Source organism: Typopeltis vanoorti, chromosome 3 (assembly GCF_054136105.1).
Source record: "Typopeltis vanoorti isolate ZY-2024b chromosome 3, IOZ_Tvanoo_1.0, whole genome shotgun sequence".
Classification (NCBI taxonomy): Eukaryota; Metazoa; Arthropoda; class Arachnida; order Uropygi; family Thelyphonidae; genus Typopeltis; species Typopeltis vanoorti.
In genome coordinates this window covers 111,939,259-111,963,063 of record NC_143551.1, presented here as the reverse complement: position 1 = coordinate 111,963,063, position 23,805 = coordinate 111,939,259, and the positions used below count along the sequence as shown (strand labels likewise).

The window sequence follows — 23,805 nt, the reverse complement described above, 5'->3', positions numbered from 1 at the left end:
AGTCGGAGGAAAATTAATAGTATATTCCGAAAAAGGAATGGTAGAACTGTGAGTTTTTAAAGTGGAAGACTGTCAATAAATATTGGTAAATAAAAGAAGATATTGCAATTGACATTCTAAAGGAATGTTCAAGGAAATGCTGATTGAAATTTTCATCTGTTTTAAGGACACCAGATCTATTTGTTATTTCTACTGGAATAGGAGATGGAATTTAGCAACTTAGATAAAGCAGTAGAAGAAACTTTTTTGCTGATACAAAAATTGAACTGCATGAGGTAAGAGTACCTATACTTCGGTAAATTCAGAATATCTTACTTCAGAGTCAGGAGGAATAATGCGTATTACATGAGAGTGATGGGAAAAGATCCTATGAAAAGAAAAAGAGAATCTTATATCTTCGGAAAAGGGCCTTAACAGAGAAACTGGCAATGAACATTTTAGTATTGTGTAAACAAAGTGTTTAGTCTAGTGGATATGATGATGTTAAACAAATCAGTCATAGAATGAGTTAGAAAATGGGTGATCTCTTAAGTGTAAGTTTATTTTAAAAGGCTTTGGATCCAATTAATTTTGTAGTTAGTTATGTAATTTTGTTTGAAGTGTATATATATTGTTTTTGTATTTGGTCTTAAGTCAGTGATTTTTTTGGATTCCGAAAGAAATAGTAAAAAGGTCATTGCACCAATCGGAGTGAACCTTTGTGCATATATAAATACACTCGGAAATAGAAATAACTGTTATAGAGAAAATCTCATAAAAATGAGGATAGATTGAAAAAATTAATAATAATCTCATCTCTAAACAATCTGTTTACTCTTCTAATTTTTTCAGAGCTCTCAAATATCTGTGGTCTCTGTCCTTTAATCAACTGTCTTATTGCTAACTCAGCTCTCATATCCATAACTAAAACTAATTTGATCACTTTCTTTGATCAATGTCATGCATACAATTATTTTAGTATTTTGACTAATTTCTCCCTTCAACACATATTTAATTAGCAGACTTCCTATCATACCAGCTTTGCTTATTCTGTTGTGTATTTCCATACCTGCTTGAAAACAATAAGCGTAAGATGACTTATTCAGGCATTAGGGAAGGAAGGAACTATCATGAAGATAAGCTTATGAAGAGATGTCAGTTTCAAGTATAGCGATTTAACTTACCTCAGAACAGACAGTCAAGAAATCATGCAAGTATCATAGAGAGCCATTACAATTATATGATGTGGATATGACATTATACAGAGAAATATATAGTCTATATTTAAGTTGTAAACAGCAGAACTGAAAGAGATATGGGAAGATTTTAATGTCAAGTCCGGTTTAAAAAGACAAGAGCACATAATGGTAACTGTTATTCATCATCTACGTGGATTCACGTTATGAAGGAAAGTGGCATTAAACCTGATATCAAAATTGGAGATGTTAACGTCAACTCTAGTTTGCAGGTTATGTGAAACTCCTAAATAAATCCAGTATAAGTCTGAAGATTCCTTAACTAACCTGAATAACTGCTGTAACAAATTTGGCGTAAAAATTAGCAAGATTAAAAAAAATAGAAAAAAACCTAATAATAAAATAAAACCATGAAAATAGCAGGAATGTGGAAAATCTGGACAAGGTGTGGTGGCATTGTGACGTGTGGCTGGTGGTTGATTTAGCTGTATAAAGTTGTTTACGCGTTTTAGTGAAATATTTTTATTGAGGAGTATTTCTTTTAAAATTATGATGTTTAGGTTGAGCACACTGCATATAGGTTTGTGTAAATTGTCTATTGGTTTTTTAGTGAGTATACTTTATGAAACTGTAGTGGTAGAGAATGTGCGAGCAACTAAGCCTAATTCGAATAGAAGCTTATTTATAGTACTTTGTTGTATGCAACTGCTTAAGAATTTCTGTCACTAGTACTATGCTGCTCAATTTAGTTAAGGAATCCTAATATAAGGGGAGGGTTAGCGAGGGGCCAACCACCCCTCCTGCAAAAACCCTATTGGTTACGAAACAAGCACCACAGAAGCCTTGAAATTTCTGGCGCCTTTGCGACTATGATTAATCGTTTTGGGAACTGGAATATACGTAGTTTGGTGAAAGAAGGAGCTCTTTTTAATGTGACGGATGTCTTACGACAGTATGAAATTGGACTTTGTGCTGTACAAGAAGCACGTTGGCCGGGACAAAGCTCGACCCGCAATCAGGGGTACATGCTATACTATAGTGGTGATGACAGAGGACGAAGAGTCCTCTATCATCACCACTATAGTATAGCATGTAATGAGTGATAACTTTTTGTGTAATATTTTAAATTTTAAACCTGTGAACAATCGGCTGGTACTATTAGAGTTAAGGGACGTTTTCAAAATGTGTCTATTGTGAACTGTTATGCACCTACTGAAGAGAGCTCGGAGGAAGCTAAAGATTGTTTCTACGAAGTGCTTGAGCATACTTGTAATAATCTACCGTCCTATCACGTCAAGCTAGTGGTGGGAGATTCCAACACGAAGCTGGGGAGAGAGCGTGTGTGGCGCCCTTTCGTGGGTAGTGAGAGCCTACACGAGGAGTGCAATAATAATGGGATCCGACTTGTGAGTTTTGCCGCCACGACGGGATGCTTTGTAAAGAGCACTATGTTTGCGCATAGTGCTCTTTACAAGTCCACAAACAGACCTGGAGATCACCGGTCTGTTTGTGGACGGTAGAACAGCTAACCAAATAGACCATGTACTAGTGTATCGATGTCACCACAGCTCCATCTCGGATGTGAGAAGTTTCAGAGGAGCAGATGGAGATAGCAACCACTATCTGGTAGCCTACGATTTCAGGCATAGAGTTGCAATTCAGAAGCCCGCATGTCCTACCATACGATTGGCATGGGATCTGGACAAGTTGAAAACAGCGAAAGGCAAGTGGGCTTTCCAGTTAGAGTTGCAGAATCGTTTTGGGGCGTTACAGGATGATCCAGATGGGATGTGGCACACCATCAAAAATACAGTCGCATTAGCTGCCTCGAGAACTGTGGGAAAGAGAAAGAGGAGGAGAAAAGCATGGTTTAATAGACAGCAAAACAAAGGGAAGCACTATTGAACTACCTAGCGGATAGCAGGAAAAGCTGCATATGAGAGAGTGAGAAGAGTGGTGAATACATGTCTACAGAAAGGGAAAAGCGGAAATATCTTAATGAGAAAGTGGCTAGTATAGAGAGAAATAGGGTGATGAATAATGGACGGGAGATGTACCGGACGATCAAAGCCATGTGAGGTGCCCAGACACAAGCGGCAACCATAAGAGATGAGAGTGGAAATCTATTAACAAACTCAAAAGATGCTCTCGCTCGGTGGCGTAGATATTTTGTGAACTTGCTGAATGTCAATATCGGAGGATTATACTCCTTATCAAACTGCTGAACCAGTTATTGAAGAGCCGACATTTAGTGAGATTACTCATGCTATCCACATGCTGAAAAATAATAAGGCTCCAGGAGTGAATTGCATACCGGCAGAGCTCCTGAAAAATGGTGGGGACATCCTGCTGGAGCAGCTGCACCGGCTCATCTTGATGAGCTGGCGAGAAGAACGGCTGCCAGACGAGTGGAAAGGGGTTGCTGATCATCCCAGTATATAAGAAAGGAGATAAGGCTCAATGCAGCAACTCAATGATCAACAGCATCTCACTGCTGTCGACTGGCTACAAGATGCTGTCTAACATCATGCTAATACACCTCACACCATATGCAGAAGAGTGCATTGGTGACTACCAGACAGGCTTCAGGAGGAACCTATAGACCAGAACGTGGCAGACAGTTGCAGAGGACCGTGCCCAGTGACGACATGTTTTGCTTGAGGCCAAAAGTCCCCCCAGGCTGATAGCGCCTGGCTAATGTAATGTAATCCTGAATGGAGAACCCATAGAACATTATTGATTAATGTATTCCATTTTTATTTTTCTACAAGAGGTCAGGCTAGGTAAAAGCTTAATAAGCAGTTAGAGTCATTTTACATTTGTAAAGTGCAGTGCCATGTAGCTCGTATCTTATACGTATGTATTTTAGTATGTATTCTGTATTCAATACAGAGGTCAAAACGTCAAATGTTTCATTCTTAATGGTAAGTAAACTAATTAATCTAATGTGTGTGTGTTGTGTCTCCATAAATTTTTCACTATGAGAGCAATTGAATATTATCATATCTGAAATTTAAGACTTATAAAGCCTTCTGACTGAAACAATATACTTCAATCTTGGTCTTCCTGTGGGTCTTTCTTCTGTTATCTAGGTATCAAACACCTGTTTTGCTAATCTTTCCTCTCCCATTCTATTGAAGTGACATACCATCTCAAATTAGCCTTAATCACACATTCTTGAAAGCTAACATCAAGTTCCTTCATAACATCCTCTTTTTCAATATGATTCTGCCATTGATGCCACCTGTTCAGGCAATTTTTCTCAGAACCATCATATATGTGATCCTTCCAATTTCAAATCCTCTGTATAATTCTTGTGTCCTAAACCAGCATGATGATATCACTATCAACAATAACATAGTCAATGAAGCTTTTCTAGTTTCTTGTCTTTCCAACACACGAACTTGTGCACATTTTTATGTTGGAACATGGTGTTAGTGATGACTAGTCCATATCCCAAACAGAAATCAAGCAGGTACTCAATAATTATTATTAGCCTAGCCATTTTCTCCAAATGTTTCTAAATGCCTGATGGGATTCATTTCCTACTCTACTGTTTAGATCTCCACTTTTTTCCATTTTCTTTATGTCAGTTGCCAGCTCTAATGAACTCAAAAAAATTCCTCTACTTCTTCCTTAAGAGAACCTCCTGTGGGATCACAAGCACAAATAAGCTTATTTGTCTAAATTTCCCATTTTAAAGTTTGCTCACAACTCTACTTGAAACTTCCTTCAAATCCAGAAATTTATCTTCATGTTCAATGTTGAATGCTATCACTATTCCTTTCTTTCCTTGATAGTTATTACCTAAATATGGCATCCTATACTTCTTTAGTATCTCACCTGTTTGTGTTCTTTGTCTCAGTAATGTCAATTATATCCATATGGTATTTTTTTAAAATTTTCTGCAAGTTCAATTTCATTTCCATTAATACTCCTTATGTTGATAGTTATCTTCAATTCTTCTGACAATGAGCTTGTTCTTCTTCTATATGTCAAGTTGGAGTATGTTCCAGTCATTGACTTGTCAAGCAGGTACTCATAATTATTATTAGCCTTACCATTTTCATTAGAGCCCCCCTCCCCCACTGTTTTCATCAAGGAACCAGGAGAAAACAGTGGGGGGGTACTAATTTAACCGAGTGATGCTCCAGCCTGCATGAAATTCTCATAATGTTGTATAATTATGTGCATTTCTGGTTTAAGTTAATAAAGAGTGCAATTTGGTTGGGCAGTGCAAAACTGCCAGCCTGTCCTTGTTCATTCAGTACTCAGTGATGGGACTAACCATGTGACGATGAGGATTGGACAGAAGGATAGGTCAGAAGCTCCAGTCAGTTCTCTGCAGTCCGTAAAGGTGATGCGAAGGTCTCCTTTAAGAAATGCAGAGCCTTTACTCTGAGGGATGAAAATATCACACTTCAAACCCCTGCTTATGTTTCTCTACTTCCTGCTGGCTGGGTGTTACATAAAGAACTACTAAAGGGCCCACCAATATGAAGATGTAGGCAGAGACCTACATATTAACATTGCTATAGACCAGTGTTTCCCAACCTGTGGTCCGCAGACCCCCCCCGCAGGGTCCGCGAGTAATTCAAAGGGGGTCCACGGGATAGTTCATTTTCATTAAACTTTATCTTATCATGTTGATTATATAGAGAAACCTGTGGAGAATTCATGCTAAATTTAACACACGTGAACCACAGTAGTAGGTTTTTTATTACGTAAATATTTCGTCCTAGGTATCTTAGGACATCATCATCAGTACAGTAGAACAATACTAGGCAGTATTGTTCTACTGTAGTTGTTCTACCCTAGCACTGTTCTACTGTAGTTGTTCTACCCTAGCACTGTTCTACTGTACTGATGATGTCCTAAGATGACTAAGACGAAATATTTACGTAATAAAAAACCTACTACTGTGGTTTTATCTTATCATGTTGCTCACACCTGTTGTTCACACCTGGCCTAACTGATATGTTCATATTCTTCCGAATATCTCCATTTATAACAGTATTGCATTGTCATAAATGACACATTTAGTGTTGTAAAATTGTAATTTATTACTTCAACTTTATAATATGTAAAATAAAAAAAATTTCCATTTTGGATTTTATGGGGGCCACGGTGAATGAACATTTGCTACAGGGGGGTCCGCGACTTCAAAAAGGTTGGGAAACACTGCTATAGACTGACCAGACACCAAATTTTAATATACTCCACATTATGGTGGTCAAAACATTAATTCCTGCAGATAGAAAAAGTGTCTTGGCTGATGAAATCATGCTTGTTGTCTAAAGTAAAAGACAATTTCCTAAGTTCTATGGTCAACAGCAACTTCATAAACAATGCTATATAAATTAGAGCAATTCTAGTTAATTCAAAATCCACAGAAATCTAAATTATCAACTTCAAATTAAACAGATTCAATTTATATGAATGTTTAGTAATTGAGAGAGTCAATACATGCATACGCCACTTTTTTTCTGCCAGATGTTTTGAAAGGCATGGTCTATTTTATTCTTAAGTCCTTTCCTAGGCCTATCTGAGAGTCATAACCAGTCAAGTGCCCCTGGTGACAGCAGGATATGGTAGTCAGCTTTATAACCATTGAAATGTATTTTGTTTCCGGTTTTGCTGGATAAAAAAATTCTGAGCTTTCTTTCTGGGGGAAAAAACCCTGAACCTCCACATGAAACCAAATAACTTACTTTCATTTTGAACACCCTTATGTGTTCAAAATGAAATTAAGTTATTTTTACATCTTAGATGAGATTGAAATCTAACTTAGGGGTAGCACTGAGTAAAACAGCAAAATCCATTATTTTTTTTTATTATTATTATTATTATTTCGGGCGACTCCAGGAGTCCTTAGACTCAGCGAGGGAGGCCCTAAACATCATGTCCACACAACTATGCGATTACATTCTCACAGTATCTATCATACCTTATCTTGAACTCGTTCACCGTCATAGCACCCACAACAGACTCTGGCAGCTTATTCCACTCATTTACCACTCTAAAAGTAAAGAACCCAGCTCTAACACCCCTGCTAACCACACTCTTGCCCAGCTTCCATAGGTGCCCCCTAGTTCTCCCACCACCAGTCCTGATCTCAAAAATATCCTCTGAATTAATCCTATAGAATCCCTTTAGCAATTTGAATGTCTCAATCATATCTCCCCTCCTCCGCCTATCAACTAATTTCTGCAACCCACAAATCTTCAACCTGTTCTCATATGGTTCATTCCATAGACCTGTTATCATCTTAGTCACTCGCCTCTGGATCCTCTCCACCTCCTCCCCATCAAGAAGGAACCGAGGTGACCAAATCTGGGCACAGTAGTCGAGATGAGGTCTTATCAAGGCTCGGTACAGAGGTCCAATAACTTGCTTGTATCTGCTCGTCAAGGTATTTTTCAACAACCAAGTGAGTTGATGAGCTGATTTAGCTACTTTTGCAGTGTGCCCCCTAAACTTCATCTCCCTATCCACCAATACTCCCAAGTCCCTGGCCTCATCAATCTCTTGGAGTACAGTTCCACCAATGTGGTATACTGCTGCTAATCTTTTCACTCCAAAATGCATAACCTTACATTTTGTCACATTAAATTGACATCCATTCTCCTTAGCCCAGAACTCCAATCTATCTAAGTCATCCTGCAAGACTTTGACATCTTCTGCATTCACTATTGCCCTACCCAACTTTGCATCATCAGCGAACAAATGAATTGTTCCACTTAGATCCTTCCCTATATCGTTAATGAACAGATTAAACAGCAGTGGTCCAAGAACAGAACCCTGCGGCACACCACTAGTCACAGGCCGTCTTTTGGACTCTACCCCTGAATAAACTACTCTTTGATATCTCTCCATCAACCAACCACCTATCCACCTCACCAACCCTATATCCATTCCCATATGTTGTAGTTTACGGATTAGTATTCCATGTGGTATCCTGTCAAACGTCTTTGCCAGGTCCAGCAATATCACTGTAAACCCATTTCCCTTATCCAGTTCAGCCATCACCTTGTTATAAAACTTGAGCAAAGTTACTGAAGCATGATCTACCCTTCACAAATCCATGCTGTCCCCTGTACAGTATCTCGTTTTCATCAATCCATTCCTGTATTTTTCCCTTGACTACTTTCTCTAAGACCTTGACGACGACTCCTGATATGCTGATCGGTCGGTAATTTGCAACCGTAGTCTTGGATCCTTCTTTATGCAGTGAAACTATTTTCCCCTCTTTCCACACCTTCGGGACTAAGCCAGATCTGAGACTCAGATTAAACAACATGGTCAAGGGCACTGATAATTCTTTAGCCGCTTCACGCAAGACCCGTGCCGGTATACCATCCAATCCCACAGATGTGTTCACATTAAGGTTCTGTAATAGACTAGTCACCTCCACTTCATTCATCACTATTCCCGTATAAACTAATGGTTCCTTCATTTTTTCAATGTCACCACCTGGATGATATGCTTTTGCAAAGTGAGCGCTCAGTAACTCCACTATATCGACTGATTCAGTGACCTCCTTACCATCGTCATTCCTTAAAATCATTTTACCGTGTACAGTTTTTTTCTTGCTTGCAGCATATTGAAAGACTGTTTTGGATTCTCTTTTGCTTGCAAAGCTAGTTTCCTTTCATAATCCGATTTTGCTTTTTTTACCACACTCGTTACCTTTCTGGCCTGCAGGTCACCCCTTTCTTTAAATTCCCTCCACAGTTGTTTCTTTTTTTGCAGCTCAAGCTTAATGGTGTTATTCATCCATTTAACCCCTACTTGTTTTACTATTCGGACCCTAGGTATACAATCAGCCATTACCTCCTGTAAATGCTCCTCGACCACTTCCCATGCTCTATCGACGTCCAGCCCTTGCAGTTGTACATGCCATGGCACTGATCCAAGCAATCTCCTAAGCTTGTCATACTTACCAGCACGGTAAATCCACATATACCCTGTCTTAATCGAAAATTCCACACCTTTAGCCACCTCCCAGATCAAGACCTTATGATCACTCTCACCAATAGGTGGCAACATGGTCATATTCATTACAGTCAAATTCTCAGATGCTATTACCAGGTCAAGCACTCTCACACCCCTAGTATTTTCAATTACATGCTGTCTCAGATAGTTATCCCTTAATAATTGAATAAAATCCTTTTCCTTCCTCACATGTGTCCTCTCCTCCTTCCAATCAATGTTACCATAGTTGAAATCCCCCATAATAATTACCCTCCTCCCACTCATTTCATCAATTTCCCTATGCATACTATCTCCACCATCTATTCCATCACCTGGTCTATAGCAGCACCCAACTGTATATTTTATTCTGCCAGTCTCAATCTCACACCAAATAGTCTCAAATGAGCTCCTTTCACTATCCTGCGATACAACTTCAATTCTCCTTGGCTGCAGTTCATCAGCTATCATTAATAATACCCCTCCCCCCATTTTATTCTCTCTGTCCCTCCTAAACACACTATAACCTACACATTCTATCCCACTAACTATATCTTCTTCCGTCAGCCATGTTTCACTAATTCCAATAACCTGTGGCCAGGAAGAGCCAATCAAGGCCAAAAATTCTTCCTTCTTGTTCCTAATACTCCTGGCATTAGTATACATGAAATGCAGTGATCCCTTAGTCCCACCCCTATATTGATAGGTTATGCTAAATGACCCATTCCCATTTTTTGTCCTTAGTGCTGGCTCGGGTACATTATATACATTCTTACACTCATCTGTCTCACTGATGTCTGCATATCCATTCCCCCCCCCCCCTCCTTGGTAGTTCTAGTTTCCCTGGTTTTGCACATCCATTTTCACTTCATTCAGCAACACTCTTTCCAGTCTCCGCACACCAAGTCCATTCAAATGCAGGCCATCCATCTTGTATAAGTCCTTTCGCCCTTCAAACTCATTCCACACGTCCACGAATTCCACACCACACTTTTGTGAAACATTTTCACACACCACACATTTTATGAAAGAATGAATTGAATTCTTTCATGAGTGAGTGCCACATACAAATGCTACTGGTTAATGTAGAGTATTTCTATTAAGGTTTCAAAATCAGGTTTAGCTGTAGGAAATTCATTTAAATTTTTTCAGTAGTATTAATGATTCTGAAAAATACTGCCATTTGATTGTCAGTGGAATAGTAATTGCACTAACAATCAAATGGCATCAAATGTTCTTACACTAACTAATGCTACCAATTAGTGTGAGAACAATTTTAAAAAAAACTAATCGACAAAGAAAATGTTTGCAATTTGATTACTAGTCTACCTGATTCTGCAGTAGTCCTTTTTTATAGAACATTCCAGATTAGAATTATGATTCTGTATTAACCATGCCATGGTTAATGCAAATTGATATTCTAATGTGGAATTCTAATGCCAGTGATATTCTGATTTTTAATGTTACTGTATATCTTAGTAGTCACTATGGGTGCTCCACTAGTTAACAAAATATAATAAAAAATACACACATGAATGAGACATTTATAAAAGTGGAAATCTGATTTCTAAGAAGTGAAACAATGCTGCAGATGTCCACTAAAATACCAAATAATCCACACCATCCTCCTAATACCCTTAATCTTCTAACTAGTTCTTGCAAATATACTGTTAGCTCTCAACTTCATAATTCAGACCACACTCTCATCCAAGTTTCTTTTTCCACAGGTGTCTGGTCAATTAGTTGTGGTTCTCCAACTAGTGTGTCAAAGCAGCCAAAATAATAAAAAAAAAAATGTAACTTGGTATAAGTGGTTAAATACAAAAATTCCACTTTCAAACTTGGCTTACATTTTCAGCTTCCAATATCTACAAAAAAATAAAATAAAATAAATCGAAATCTGACTCTGAAAGAAAACTTTGTGGAAAACTTGCATTCTACTCAAACTATAGTCATGACTTCTGGTATCAAAGCCAAAAGGTACAACATTCTTTGGCTCTGGTGAGATCCACCTCCCCCCACACCCAGATAGTACCATTCTGTTACTGGAAATAAAAATTCTAAGGATAAAGCTGACCTCCTGGCATCATTCTCCTTCTCCTTCTAGTAGTAAGACTTCTCCTTCTCCTGTATAGATGACCAAGGAAAATCAAGAAATTCCTAAATAGTTAGGATACTAAAAGGTCTCCAGATTTGTCTATTGATGTATAGATGAAAGTCCATTTTTTTGCAGTTTGATGTGATTTTGTTCCATTCAAAATCTGTGTTCTTAGATGCAGACTACATCAAGGTATGCTAACTCTGCTCTGGAGCAAATTTCATTAAATTTTCCAGATTGTCAAAAAAGGATATAATGAGTAGGTTTCTCCAGAGTTGATGTTTTGAGCATCTACCTCTTCCTGCTTAGTTTATGGGCATCTTTGAAGGCCTTCACCAACAGGTTTCAACTTCTCTTTGAGTAAAAGTAATGGAGGTTGCACTATTTGATTTTTCTGCATCTCTTATTCCTTTTTGTAATCAGCAAGTCAGCAAAAGGGAGTCACATTTAAAAATAAAAAATAAAAAAATTGAGAGTGGGCAAGCTAGTGGAGCTACCAGTTTAATTCTGGACAGACTTCAAGTTTAGAGGTCATGCTGCTAAAAATGTGAGAACATTACAATAGATTATGGCGATGATATGAAGGACCTTGACAGGCAGAAAGGAAAGAGATTATGGTTTCTTCATAAAAGGCTTTGACTACTGTGCACAGATATGGTCACCTACGTTTCAAGAAGATGAGGATATCTTAGAGCAAGCTCACAAGATTCACTAAATTAGTGTTTGATCTCTGGAATGTGAGATATGAAGAAAGACTGAGAGGGGAATGCAATGTGAAAAACCTTGTAATGAGACATAAGTTGGTGAGGATTGTTACTAAGTCATTTGATATGAAGTCAAACAGCCTCTGACTTCACAGGTTATTTGTATATAGTGTCTACTGACCTCACATCAAATGCCTTAGTATCCCATAATGCAAAGCCCACTTCCTACCTTAATTGAGGTTAAGATCTCCTTAGCGGGAGATAGATCCATGAAAATACTTAGGTTAAATCAAAGCAGAAGTAATAATTTCCATTTTTATTATTAATCCTCCAACTAAACACAATGCCTTCTGCTGTCCATCACAAACGATAGTATTTTTTGTCTGTAAATTGCATGTGTTCTCATAACCAAGGATCCCAAGTACTCATTGCTGGAGGGCAATCCATTCTACTCTGCTACACACCTCTCTCTCTCTCTCTCTCTCTCCATCTCCCCTACTACTTATTTCTTCACCTACACACAATGACACTACTACCATCAACGCCATCTACCACCCATCATTACCGACAACAGCATTTTTTGTCTGTAAATTGTATGCATTCTCGTGGCTGATTTGCCTGCACGTGGGATGAAAAACCCAAGTTTTCAGGAGGGGAGAAACTCTGGTACTTCCGTATGAAATCAGCTAACTCACCATCAATTGAAAATGCCCATATAACGCTTCCTCTCATCGCAAAAAGAAATGAATTCAAGCCTTTTTCCATCAACCTTGTTTGATGGGAAAAGATACATGTAGTAAAATAGTGTATCACCACATTTTTAAAACATTTTAGATCAGAGATAGCATTATAGAAAGTTTTTCATTTGGTTATCAAGTAAATTATAATAGACAAGAAATTATATTCTTGTCTTAATCATATCTTATATTCATATGGTTTCTGCACTGATTTAATCTATGGACCTAATTCTCACTCAAGGATACTTCAATAAAGATTGAACCAGTCTGGGTAGTGATCCCCCCCCCCATAATGTATTGCAGTCTGCTTTCCCAAAGAAAGTCTGCTTTGCATTATGGGATATTAAGGCTTCTGTTTCCAGAAGAGTAAACTCGAGACTTTGTCTCTGCATTTGCTCTCCTGGAAAGTTTTATTCATCCTACATTACAAACTCACCAAAGAATACAAATGACAAATGCAGTAAATGATCTAGATAAGATTACCCATCCTATTACAGCATTCATTTGATTTTGATAAGGCCAAGTTACTATGTCATGACATTTACAAGCCTAACATATTATGGGGAAGATGAAAACATTACCTTGTTTGATGTAGTACAAAAAAAAAACAGAGAATCAGGTTAAGTTACTTTTGAAGGATGATGAAAGGGATATATAACTTACCTCTCATTTTCTGAAACTTAAAATATTTACAGCCCTTAGAGCCTCACCCAAAAGACTGATTTAAATAAGTTCAGTCATGTGCAATGAAATGTGCTGATTACTGAAATGATCATCACTCGTTCATTGTGTTATGATAGCATAGGTCAACTTCAGTTGATTGATTTCAATAAATACATAGCTAGCTATGTAATTAGAGAAATGCAATAAAGTTATTTTTTGAATTAGTTACTGAAACTATAACAGCTCAAAATTTAATTTACTTTTCCTTACTTGCAATACGTGGAATATGACCTGATGACCTAATTATGTCTCCAGGTTTAACGTTTGCTGTTGCAATAATCCATCTTTTAAGATTTCCTGATGCTACAAGAGCAATATGAGCTGTTCGACAAGGATCATAGCGAACATGATAAACTTTTTCTTCATGGGGTGGACCTTCAGCTGGCCCTTCACGCTTGTAGTCAACCCATCGAAATTTTCTTTTGTGACCACCACCTATGGTTCTAACCGCTACCCTACCTTGAAATAAAATAACAGTTTAAGTTACAGAAATATTCAGTGATATCTTTGTTAGTAATTTTACTTAACTCAAGTGAATTATTACAATATTAAATTAATGATGTTGGATTCTACATAGTTAATGTGAAACAAGTAATGATTTCACTTATGAAATACACATTAGAAGAACAAATGCTTAGTCCAATATTGTATTAGTTCAGCAGTGTTACATCATTTAAGTATTTTTATATTTATTACTTAACAAATTCTATGCTCTAACTAATTAAATAGAAAAAAACAATTCTTTGATTGCATCAACTGCTTTTTCTGGTTTTCTCTTCATAATATTATTACAACATGACACCTCCAAGGACTCATCATGGAAGAGTACTCTACTATATACATCTCGCAGTCTCCCTTACTAAATTCTCCATCTAAACACAATGACACTACTATCAACAATGCCATCTACTGCTCATCACAAAGAGCAACATTATTTTTTGTCTATAAATTAAATGTGCAAATATGTGTGTGTGTCTTTTCTCATGGCCAATTTGCTTGTACATAGAACGAAAACCTGAGTTTCCAGAAGAAAAAAGCCTGTTACCTCCATATAAGAATGGCTAAACTCGCCTTCAATGAAAAAGCCCATATAAAGATACCTCTCATCACGATGAGAATCAAACTATTTTCCAATTTAAGGATGCAATATTCCTTTGTTCTTTCAACTGCACTACAGAGGTACTTACATACCTTTATATTAACTATAGATCACTGTAAATCCTTCCTGCTTCAATTACCAGATCAAATATTATATTTATTCTATTTAATTCCTGGATTAAAAGGTTGCCAAGATTGCTACAAACAATAATATACAAACAAAATTGGAAGACTTGTATAAAACAGTTGAAATGGTTGGTCTTAAAATAAATGACTAAAACAAAAGTGATTAAAATAAACAGCAAATAACACAGAGATCAAATCAATCAGTATAATATAGAGCAATTAAGAATTTTACATACTTGGGAGCAAACGTAGATACTGATAGGGATATAACGCAAAGACTGACAAAAGCCAATACTGCTTTCCGAAAATTAAATAATATATGGAAATCTTCAAAATATCATAATAAAACCAAAACAAGGATCTTCAATATCAATGTTAAGGCCATATTATTATATGGATCAGAGACATGGGAGCTGACCAAAAAACAGGAAACTAAATTAGTTTTCAAACAAACTGCCTGCATAAACTATTAAAAATATTTTGGCCGCAACGTATAACAAATGATATCATATAAGCTGACTGTCCAAAATTTCATCACTGATGAAATAAAAAAAAACGGAGATGGAAATGGATTGGACATATACTGAGAATGGATAGCAGAGAGAAAGATTCCTAAAGTGGCTTTGACATGGATCCCAAAAGGAAAACAGGAAAAAAAAAAGTGGGAGGGGTCCTAAATTGACTTAGCAGAGAATGACAGAAAAGGACTAGCTGGCTGGAAGAGCTGAAGAGAAGCTGAACAGGTGGCTGAGGACAGAAGTATCTGAAAGAAGCGATCTCGGTCTTATGTGCCATGAGACACAAAGAGGATAAGCAAGTAGTAAGAATGGCTGTGGTAGTGAAAGAGTTAGTAGATCATCAGTAAGAGAAAAAAAATTCATCTGGTTAAAATATCAAGGATGATAAGTTTAACCCTTTCAGTGCTGAGAATATTGAAGCTAGTCAAACTCTCCATGATGACTTGTGTTCTTTCATAATGTTCTGTTTTATGTTCTTTTCCTTGGCCACTAAGTGGTGAAGAGAAAATTGTGTTTGTCGAGATCACTGTGAAAAGATAACTTTAAATTTTGAAATTGTGTATGGTATTAGCAATAGTTTTTTAAATATTGTTGTATGATAATTGTGATTGGTAGGTAGTGTTTGGTGTACTTATAATTCTGTATTTATTATTTTTTTTAATGCTTCTTGTGTGCAGCTTTGAGTGAATGAAAGTGAGTGAAATGGCAGCGAAACGTAAGATGACACAGAAGACGAATGCAAGTGGGCATTGATTTTTCAAAAAATGCTTGGGGACAGATTGAAGATATTTATGTGGTGATAAAAATAAGAGAGAGAGAGAGTTTGGGTGTGTAAGAAGTGCAGCATACTTATGGATTATGCGATATCATTGAATGTAAGCAGTAGCGAGCAAAAGATCATGGATGTGGCTACAGGAGTAAGCGGAGTTGATGATACAGCTGAATGCTTGAGCGGTAATGATACGACAGCAAACAAAAGTGGCAATGAGTTCGTGATGCTGATTGGTAAGACAGCATCCATAGATGACAGCAAGTTAGCAGCTGTAAATGGCATGAGAGCAAGCAGTGAGTTCACAGTGGTAAGTAGTAAGACGGTGGATATGCAAAGTAGTGAAAATGTGATTGCATAAATAGCACTGAAAAATAATTCAAGATATGAAAGTGGAGTTGGTAAAGATGAGGCAAGAGATTAAACATATGAAAAATGAACTGAAGAGAATTATGGATTTGCATGGCAATGTGAGGAAGAATGGGACAAAAGAGTTGAAATATCGAATAATTTCAAGAGGTAATGGTAATGTATGGAAATTCGATGATAAGAGTCTAGTGAATGAAAAGGTGCACAACGTCTGTTTTCTGAGAGGTAGAATGAGCAGGGTGGTTAAAGCATTGGATAAGAGGAGTACACAAGCAAAAGAAATGGTGGTGGTAGCTGGCACGAACGATCTGACTAGTAACAAGATGAACGTAAGGAGGGATGTCCTGATGCTGTTGAGAGAATGAAAGATAACAGTGTGGTAAGGAAGTCATAGCATGTTGCCCAGATGTGATAATGAGTTGAGAAGGCAAGCAAAATTTTGAATGGTATGCTAGTAGAGCTGTGAATGAAAAGGTGCACAACGTCTGTTTTCTGGGCGGTAGAATGAGCAGGGTGGTTAAAGCATTGGATAAGAGGAATACACAAGCAAAAGAAATGGTGGTGGTAGCTGGCACGAACGATCTGACTAGTAACAAGATGAACGTAAGGAGGGATGTCCTGATGCTGTTGAGAGAGTGAAAGATAACAGTGTGGTAAGGAAGTCATAGCATGTTGCCCAGATGTGATAATGAGTTGAGAAGGCAAGCAAAATTTTGAATGGTATGCTAGTGGAGCTGTGTGAGAAGAAAGGAATTTATTTTGTGAATGTGTGGGATGAATTTGAGGGGCGGATAAAGCTGTATAAAAGAGGTGGGCTACATTTGAATGGATCTGGGGTGAGTCAGAGAAACTGTTGCTGCAAGAGAGAATGACTGAAGTGAATGTAACACCTCAGGAAGCAAGAGGTGTTGTGAAAGAGCAGAAAAGTAAGGTAGGCAACTTTGTGAATGGAGAGGTGAGTGGCACAAGTGGAGAAAATAAGAGAGAAGGAACATAGAGTGGACAGGGGGACACTGCATGAAAAGTGTACATAATGGTTTCAGGAATAGACGTGCGAGTGTGCAAGAAAGGATTAAGACAATCAAGGATGTGGGGGTGATATTTATGTCTGGGGAGGGGTGTAATATCAGTGATGATAGACAGGAATGAATAGGGAAGAGTGTAGAGGAGTCATATCCAAGAAATGGGATTAGTGGGACTTGTTATAGAAACAGAAATGAGCTAGTGTGTATGTCTACAAATGCTAGAAGTATTCGAAACAAGTGGAATGAAATTGTAGCATTAATAGAGTTCATTTGCCCAAAAATTGTTGGTAAATGAGACATGGTTAATGAGGATGACATTCTGACAGGAATAGAGATGGAGGGATATGTAGTCTTTTGCAAAGAAAAACAAAGCAAAAAAGGGAGGATGAGTGTTATTAATGATGGCAGAGGAGTGGTGCCCATCTAGGGTGGAGATGCCAGGAGCATATACTGACAGTGGTTTTGAAGAAGTATGGTGTGAAGTGGCCAGGACAAAATGTTTAGTAGGGTGCTGTAAGAGACCTGGCAATGTGGTCAGGCTAATAAGAAAAATGTGATTATTATGGGCAATTTCAATTATGGTAATATAGATTGGAATGAAGAGACAGTATCAGGAACCAAAAAGAATGAATTTCTTGAGTTTTTAAAGGATAACTACCTCAAGAAGTATGTAACAGAGGCAACACATAGATCTTGGACTTGATTACCTCATCAGAAGACAAGTAAATGAAGTGTAACATCATCCTCCAATTAGTGAAAGTGACCATGAAGCGATCACTTGGGTGTTGGCCAGCCATATCATGACTTTTGTGAGAAAGAATTATATCTGGAATTATAAGACAGGTGATTATGACAAACTCAGGAGACAGCCTGAAGTGATATCATGACTTTTGTGAGAAAGAATTATATCTGGAATTATAAGACAGGTGATTATGACAAACTCAGGAGACAGCTTGAAGTGATATCATGGAATGAGGAATTGCATGAGAAGGAAATCAATGCTACTTGGTCTCTACTCAGGAATTGTCTAGCAGAGGCAATGACCGAGTGTATTCCAAAGGTCAGGCGATTAAATAAAGCAGGTGTAAAATGGATGACTGAATAAGTGAAATGTGCAATCTGGAAGAAAAAGGCATTGTGGAGGTGACATAAGTATAAATAATCAGTTACACAAGCATTACAAAGAGCAAGCAAGGAAGGTGACTTACTTAGAAGGGGTAGCAAAAGTGCGGCATGAGCAGCAGTTAATAAAATGACATTAAAAGAAATCCTAGGGAGTTTTTTCAATATGTGGCCAGTAGAAGGAAGAATGATAAACACTGAGGAAACTATAGTAGAGAAGTTAAATGAGCAGTTCATTAAAGTATTATTCCTTCCTTGTGACTGTAATAGTTGGTATGGGAAAAGAACCACTGATAGTGAGTGAGCAGGAGGTATATGAAGAATTAAGTAAACTTGATGTCAACAAGGCCATAGGACTTTATGTATATTACTGTGTGTCTTGAGGGAATGTTCCAGGGAGTTAACAACACCTGGAATGTATATTTTTAACACGAGTCTTCGACTAATTCAGGTCCCAAAGGAATGGAAAGATGGCAAATTGTTCTGCTTCATAAAGGAAGTGATAAGACTAAGGCTTCGAATTATAAGCCAATCTGCTTGTCTGGAGGGGTTTGGAGAATCTAGTGAGGAAAGGATTCTGAATTGGGTAGACAGTGTAGAATTCTCTTTAATGGACAGCATGGGTTTGCTAAAGGAAGATTGTGTTTTAGCAATCTGCTTACTTATTAAAACAAGATGAACACATTGGACAAGGGGGATGCATATTCAATAGTATATTTAGATTTTGCAAAGGCTTTTGATAGATTTGATAGAACATGACAAACTAGTAGTTAAACTGGAACAGATGGGGTTGGACAGTCGATTAGTGAACTGGATTGGAGATTGACTGTCTGAAAGGTATCAACAGGTTGTATATGGAGAGTGATATCCCAGAAGAGGAAAGTCACTAGCAGTGTGTGGCCGAGGGTCCTGGTTTTAGGGCCATTGTTGCTTAATTTGTATGTACAAGGGAGATCTGGATAGTTCTGATAAACACCTAGAACAAAAATGATATTAAAGCAACTAATATAATCACATTAAAGAACATAGTCGGTTGGAGGCTTAATAGCATATTGACATCACTAGGAAAGGATTAAAATGAATTTTAATGCTTCCAATATGTCATCTGTCACTGAGACATCTTCAGGGAGTACAAATAACACTTGTATGTGTATTACAAGTGCTATTTGTATACTCCCTGAAGATGTCTCAGTGACAGATGTCATATTGGAAGCATTAAAATTAGTTTTTAATCCTTTCCTAGCACTGTCAATACTCCATTAAACCTCCAACATGATGTCCTCCCAGCACTTAAGCCTTAACACACAAAGAACATACGAGTAGCAGAGCGATGAAATTAACTTATGTTCGTATATTCTTATATCCTCGTATGTTTTTTCTTGTGGCCATATCAGTTGCTTTAATATCATTTTTGTTCTAGGCATTTATCAGAACTTTCCAGACCCCTCTCGTAAATGACATTGGAAAGGGCTTAATACAGTTGTTTGCAGATTATGTAAAGTTGGGGAGAGTTATGAGAAGTAGAGCAGATGTAGCTTTGCAAGAGGACTTAAATAGACTGTCTGAATGGGTAAGTGTTTGGGGATGTCAGTTTAATGTCACAAAGTGTAAGGTTTTAAAATTCAGGAAGCAGAGATGAGATGCAGAATATAGGATTGGTGGGGATATTCTGAAGGATGGAGGAGTGAAGGATTTGAGGATTGTGGTGGATAGAGACTTGAAATTTCATAGACGTTTTGCTAAAATTGTGAGGGTGACACAGCAGATTATGGGAATGATGCAGAGAACACTGACATGCAGAAGTAAGGATGTTCTGATTCCATCGTACAAGACTGATCAAGCTGCATATGGATTTCTGTACACAGATTTGGTTGCCAAGTTTTCAAAAGGATGATGAGATGTTTGAGGGGGATCAGAGATGATTGACTTAGTTGTATTCTGGTCTCCATAATGTGGAGTATGAGGAACAGATTGGGAGAATGCAAATTACAGAGCCTAATGGATAGAAGGAAAAGGGAAGACACGACGGAGATTTATAAGTTGGTAAGGGATAATTACCAGATTTTTCACAGAATATCTGGAGACGGGGGAGAACAAGAGGCCTTCCCTGGAAGCTGTATAAGGTGGGTGATTAGAATGCATTTAACCTGAGGTACAATGAGCTGTGCATGTGAGAGTGGGACCTCCCATGATGAGTCTCTTGACTTCATAGAGGTCTGTTGATAATAATCAATTTATTTATTCGTATGGAGTTCCCTCCCTTTCCTCCCCCTCATGGGGGGTTAAGTATTTATGTATTTATGGCTGTAGATCTGTATGTGATCACGGGCCGGTTTGCCTGCTTGCGGGATGAAAAACCCCAGATAAACTGGGGAAAAAACCCTGCTGTCCACGCCCAAGACCAGCTAACTTGACTATGGCTGAGGAAGATCCTTAAGCTCCTCGCATCGGCAACGATTCCCGTCGCCGACGTGAGGAGCCTAGGACACTCCTTCCCCAGGCATATGGTTGCGAAGCACAAAGCCACTAGGCTAATCGCACAGATGATACTAAATTTTGAAAGTTGTTTGAAAGTTATTATTGATAATAATCAATAATAACTTTCAAACAACTTTCAAAATTTAGTAATTACCATATTTGCCGGCATATAAGACGCACTTTTTTTCAGGAACATGGTTTTCAGGTGCGTTTTGATGCGGGAAATAAGATTGGAAACCCAGGTTACTATTAATAATATATATATAAATATATATATATATTATTTTGTTTAGGGCTGCATTTTTTGTGGGAGGAAGGGTGGGAACAAAGAGGAAGAATATCCTTATATGGAAACTGGGACAGGGGTTAACGAGGTGTGGACCGTTTCGGACGTCGTCTGACCATCATCGGAACCTTGTGGGAATGAGTGTCTTGTAGGATTTTTTTATTTTAATGGGAAAAATCAGTATTAGGAAATGTCTTCCTTTCAATCTAGGGAATTGGTCACCAAGTGATGCAAATCCATGGTTCCCTGATGAAAACAGAGAGGGCCTTGCTTAACAGGGAAAGCTCCAGCTGGCATGAAATTGAAATCTCACCATGTTGCACTGTCGTGTTTATTTCTGGTTTAAGCCAAATAGATAGCAAATGGTTGGGTCAATTCATTCAGTACCCAAATGAATTCATTCAGTCATGACAGTTGGACATTACGTCAGAAGCCTCAATCAATTCTCTGCATTCCTTTAAGGCCATATGGAGGTCTCCCAGTTATCTGGCTTTGACACTTAAGTGAAATCCCACTCCCATATTACTATAATTGAAATAAGACAGACATATTGGTGATAAATTATTTATCTCATCCCATCTTCCTTTTCATGTCAATGGCCTATCACAGCCAAGTAACCTGATTTCTTAGAAACTCCTATCTGCATTGTCTGCTTTGGCAGTAAATTGCACGTATTGATCTGGTCAGTTTGCCTTTTTTTTTTTTTTTTTGGAGGATAAAAAACTTGAGTTTCCATGACGAAAAACTGCTATCTCCATATGAAACAGACTAGTTCACATTCAGTTGATAAGCCCTGATAAATGTTCTTCACATCCTAGATAGGATTCAAATCTCAGGCCTGTCTAACCAAAGGACATTGTCTATGCTGACTAAGCTACAGAGGCTCAGCATAAACGTTAAAATATGACAATGTTATTAACATTGATAACTAACATCATCTTCAAAGTACTAATGCAAAAAAAACATTAGAATTATTAAAAACAATCAAAATAGCATATGATATATAATTCCATATCTGCTTATGCAAACCAGGGCTTGAGAAATATGATCGTCCACTTGCTCAGTAGATTTTGTGAGCTAGCCAGTAGCTGCAGACTAAACAGATTTTTTTTTATTTAATAAAAAAATAACTTTCCAAACAAAATATTTTTTTTAACTTTAACATGCTCATGCAAGGCAGTCTTCACAAGTGAGAACACTGCATGCAGGAACTTACTTTACCATATATGTTGTCACTATACTGGACATGCATCTTTTCATAAAGTTTATTCAGCATGTTAGTTGTTTTTTGGTACAATTTTATTTGTAAAATTAGTACAAGTAACCCTCGTATAACGCAGTACTTATACAATTCCGTTTCAATATAACGCGCCCTACAAATTGTAGTAACCCTTTATCTTTTCATATATTTTTCACTGCACTACTTAAAAACCAAATTTTATCTTTGTTAAATTTGTCTACCCGTATCGCACATGTAGTTAGCGACTGTTTACCATATAAAGTATTTATTGTTGTTCTGCCAAAAAAGTACATTAAAAATCATAAGTTTGTTAATCTCAAGCTGAGCACTTTATTTTCTGGTGAGTTACATACATAATTAATATGTAATGTTCTTTTTTTATGTAAAAAAAAAATATTTTTATAGTAATGGCCACTAAAACTGCAACAAAAGGGAAAAAAACCAACATTAAAAAGAAAATTAATTTCTCTCGAAGAAAAAATTAAAATCTTGGATTGGATGACTTTGAATTTAAATGGATCTACAATTCGAACAATCAAACAAAATGAACATAAAATCCGAGACAGTGTTATTGCTGGGTCGACAGTAAGTGCAAAGAGCGTTGCTCGTGTATGCAAGCAATGTGCTTTGCACTTAAATAAAAATTTCAAATTGTACACACACAATTTGTAATTTTTATAATTTTATACTGTATTTGTTTCATAGTTTATATGTTTTCTTAACTTACATGAATTAAATAAAAATCAATTTTTGTTGTATGTCATTGTTTATATATATATTTAAAAAAAATAATTTCAGAACATAACCCTACTTTTTCTATGTGATCTTAGTCTCGCATAATGCAGCATTTCTATGGAACATAACATCTGCGTTATACGAGGGTTACCTGTATTTGTAAACTATCTTAATGATATCAAAAATCTCAAATGCATCTTTATTTACTTTAGAAAATTTGTTTTACATAAATGGTTTGCTTTCTGCATCCAATGACTACATTATAAGTAGCTACTGTTATATTTTATGGTCGTCGTCTGCGCCATTGTAAAATTTTATTTCTAATATTGTCTTGTATCTTGATTACAACTGTGCTTTGGTTAACCTTATATGTCCTGCGCTCCCAGCACCTTATGTCTTAACTAACTCTATGCTAAGTTTCAGTAAGGAAATATCGTGAGTACACATATTACTATTATAATGACGGAATTAACTCAAGTAAATTATTCTTTATTTGTAGAATTTTCACCTGAGTATCACAGGCATCATCAGTACAGGTACAAGGCTAATTAAACAATAACTGTTATTATTCACAAAGCGCCACCTAAGTAGCTAAGGTTACTTAGGTGGCATTTTGTGAATAATAAGTTAT

At 37.2% G+C, this 23,805-nt stretch overlaps 1 protein-coding gene across 4 annotated transcripts in view; it reads right to left on the bottom strand.

The window, feature by feature from the left end:
• Nucleotides 1-23,805, bottom strand: part of mRpL2 (mitochondrial ribosomal protein L2) — a 79,249-nt gene that overhangs the window by 7,862 nt on the left and 47,582 nt on the right. For all 4 annotated transcript variants that reach the window (XM_090415878.1, XM_090415877.1, XM_090415880.1 and 1 more), the window contains exon 3: nt 13,619-13,867. In XM_090415878.1, the coding sequence (XP_090272004.1) occupies nt 13,619-13,867 (249 nt within the window). The remainder of the gene's footprint in view (nt 1-13,618; nt 13,868-23,805) is intronic.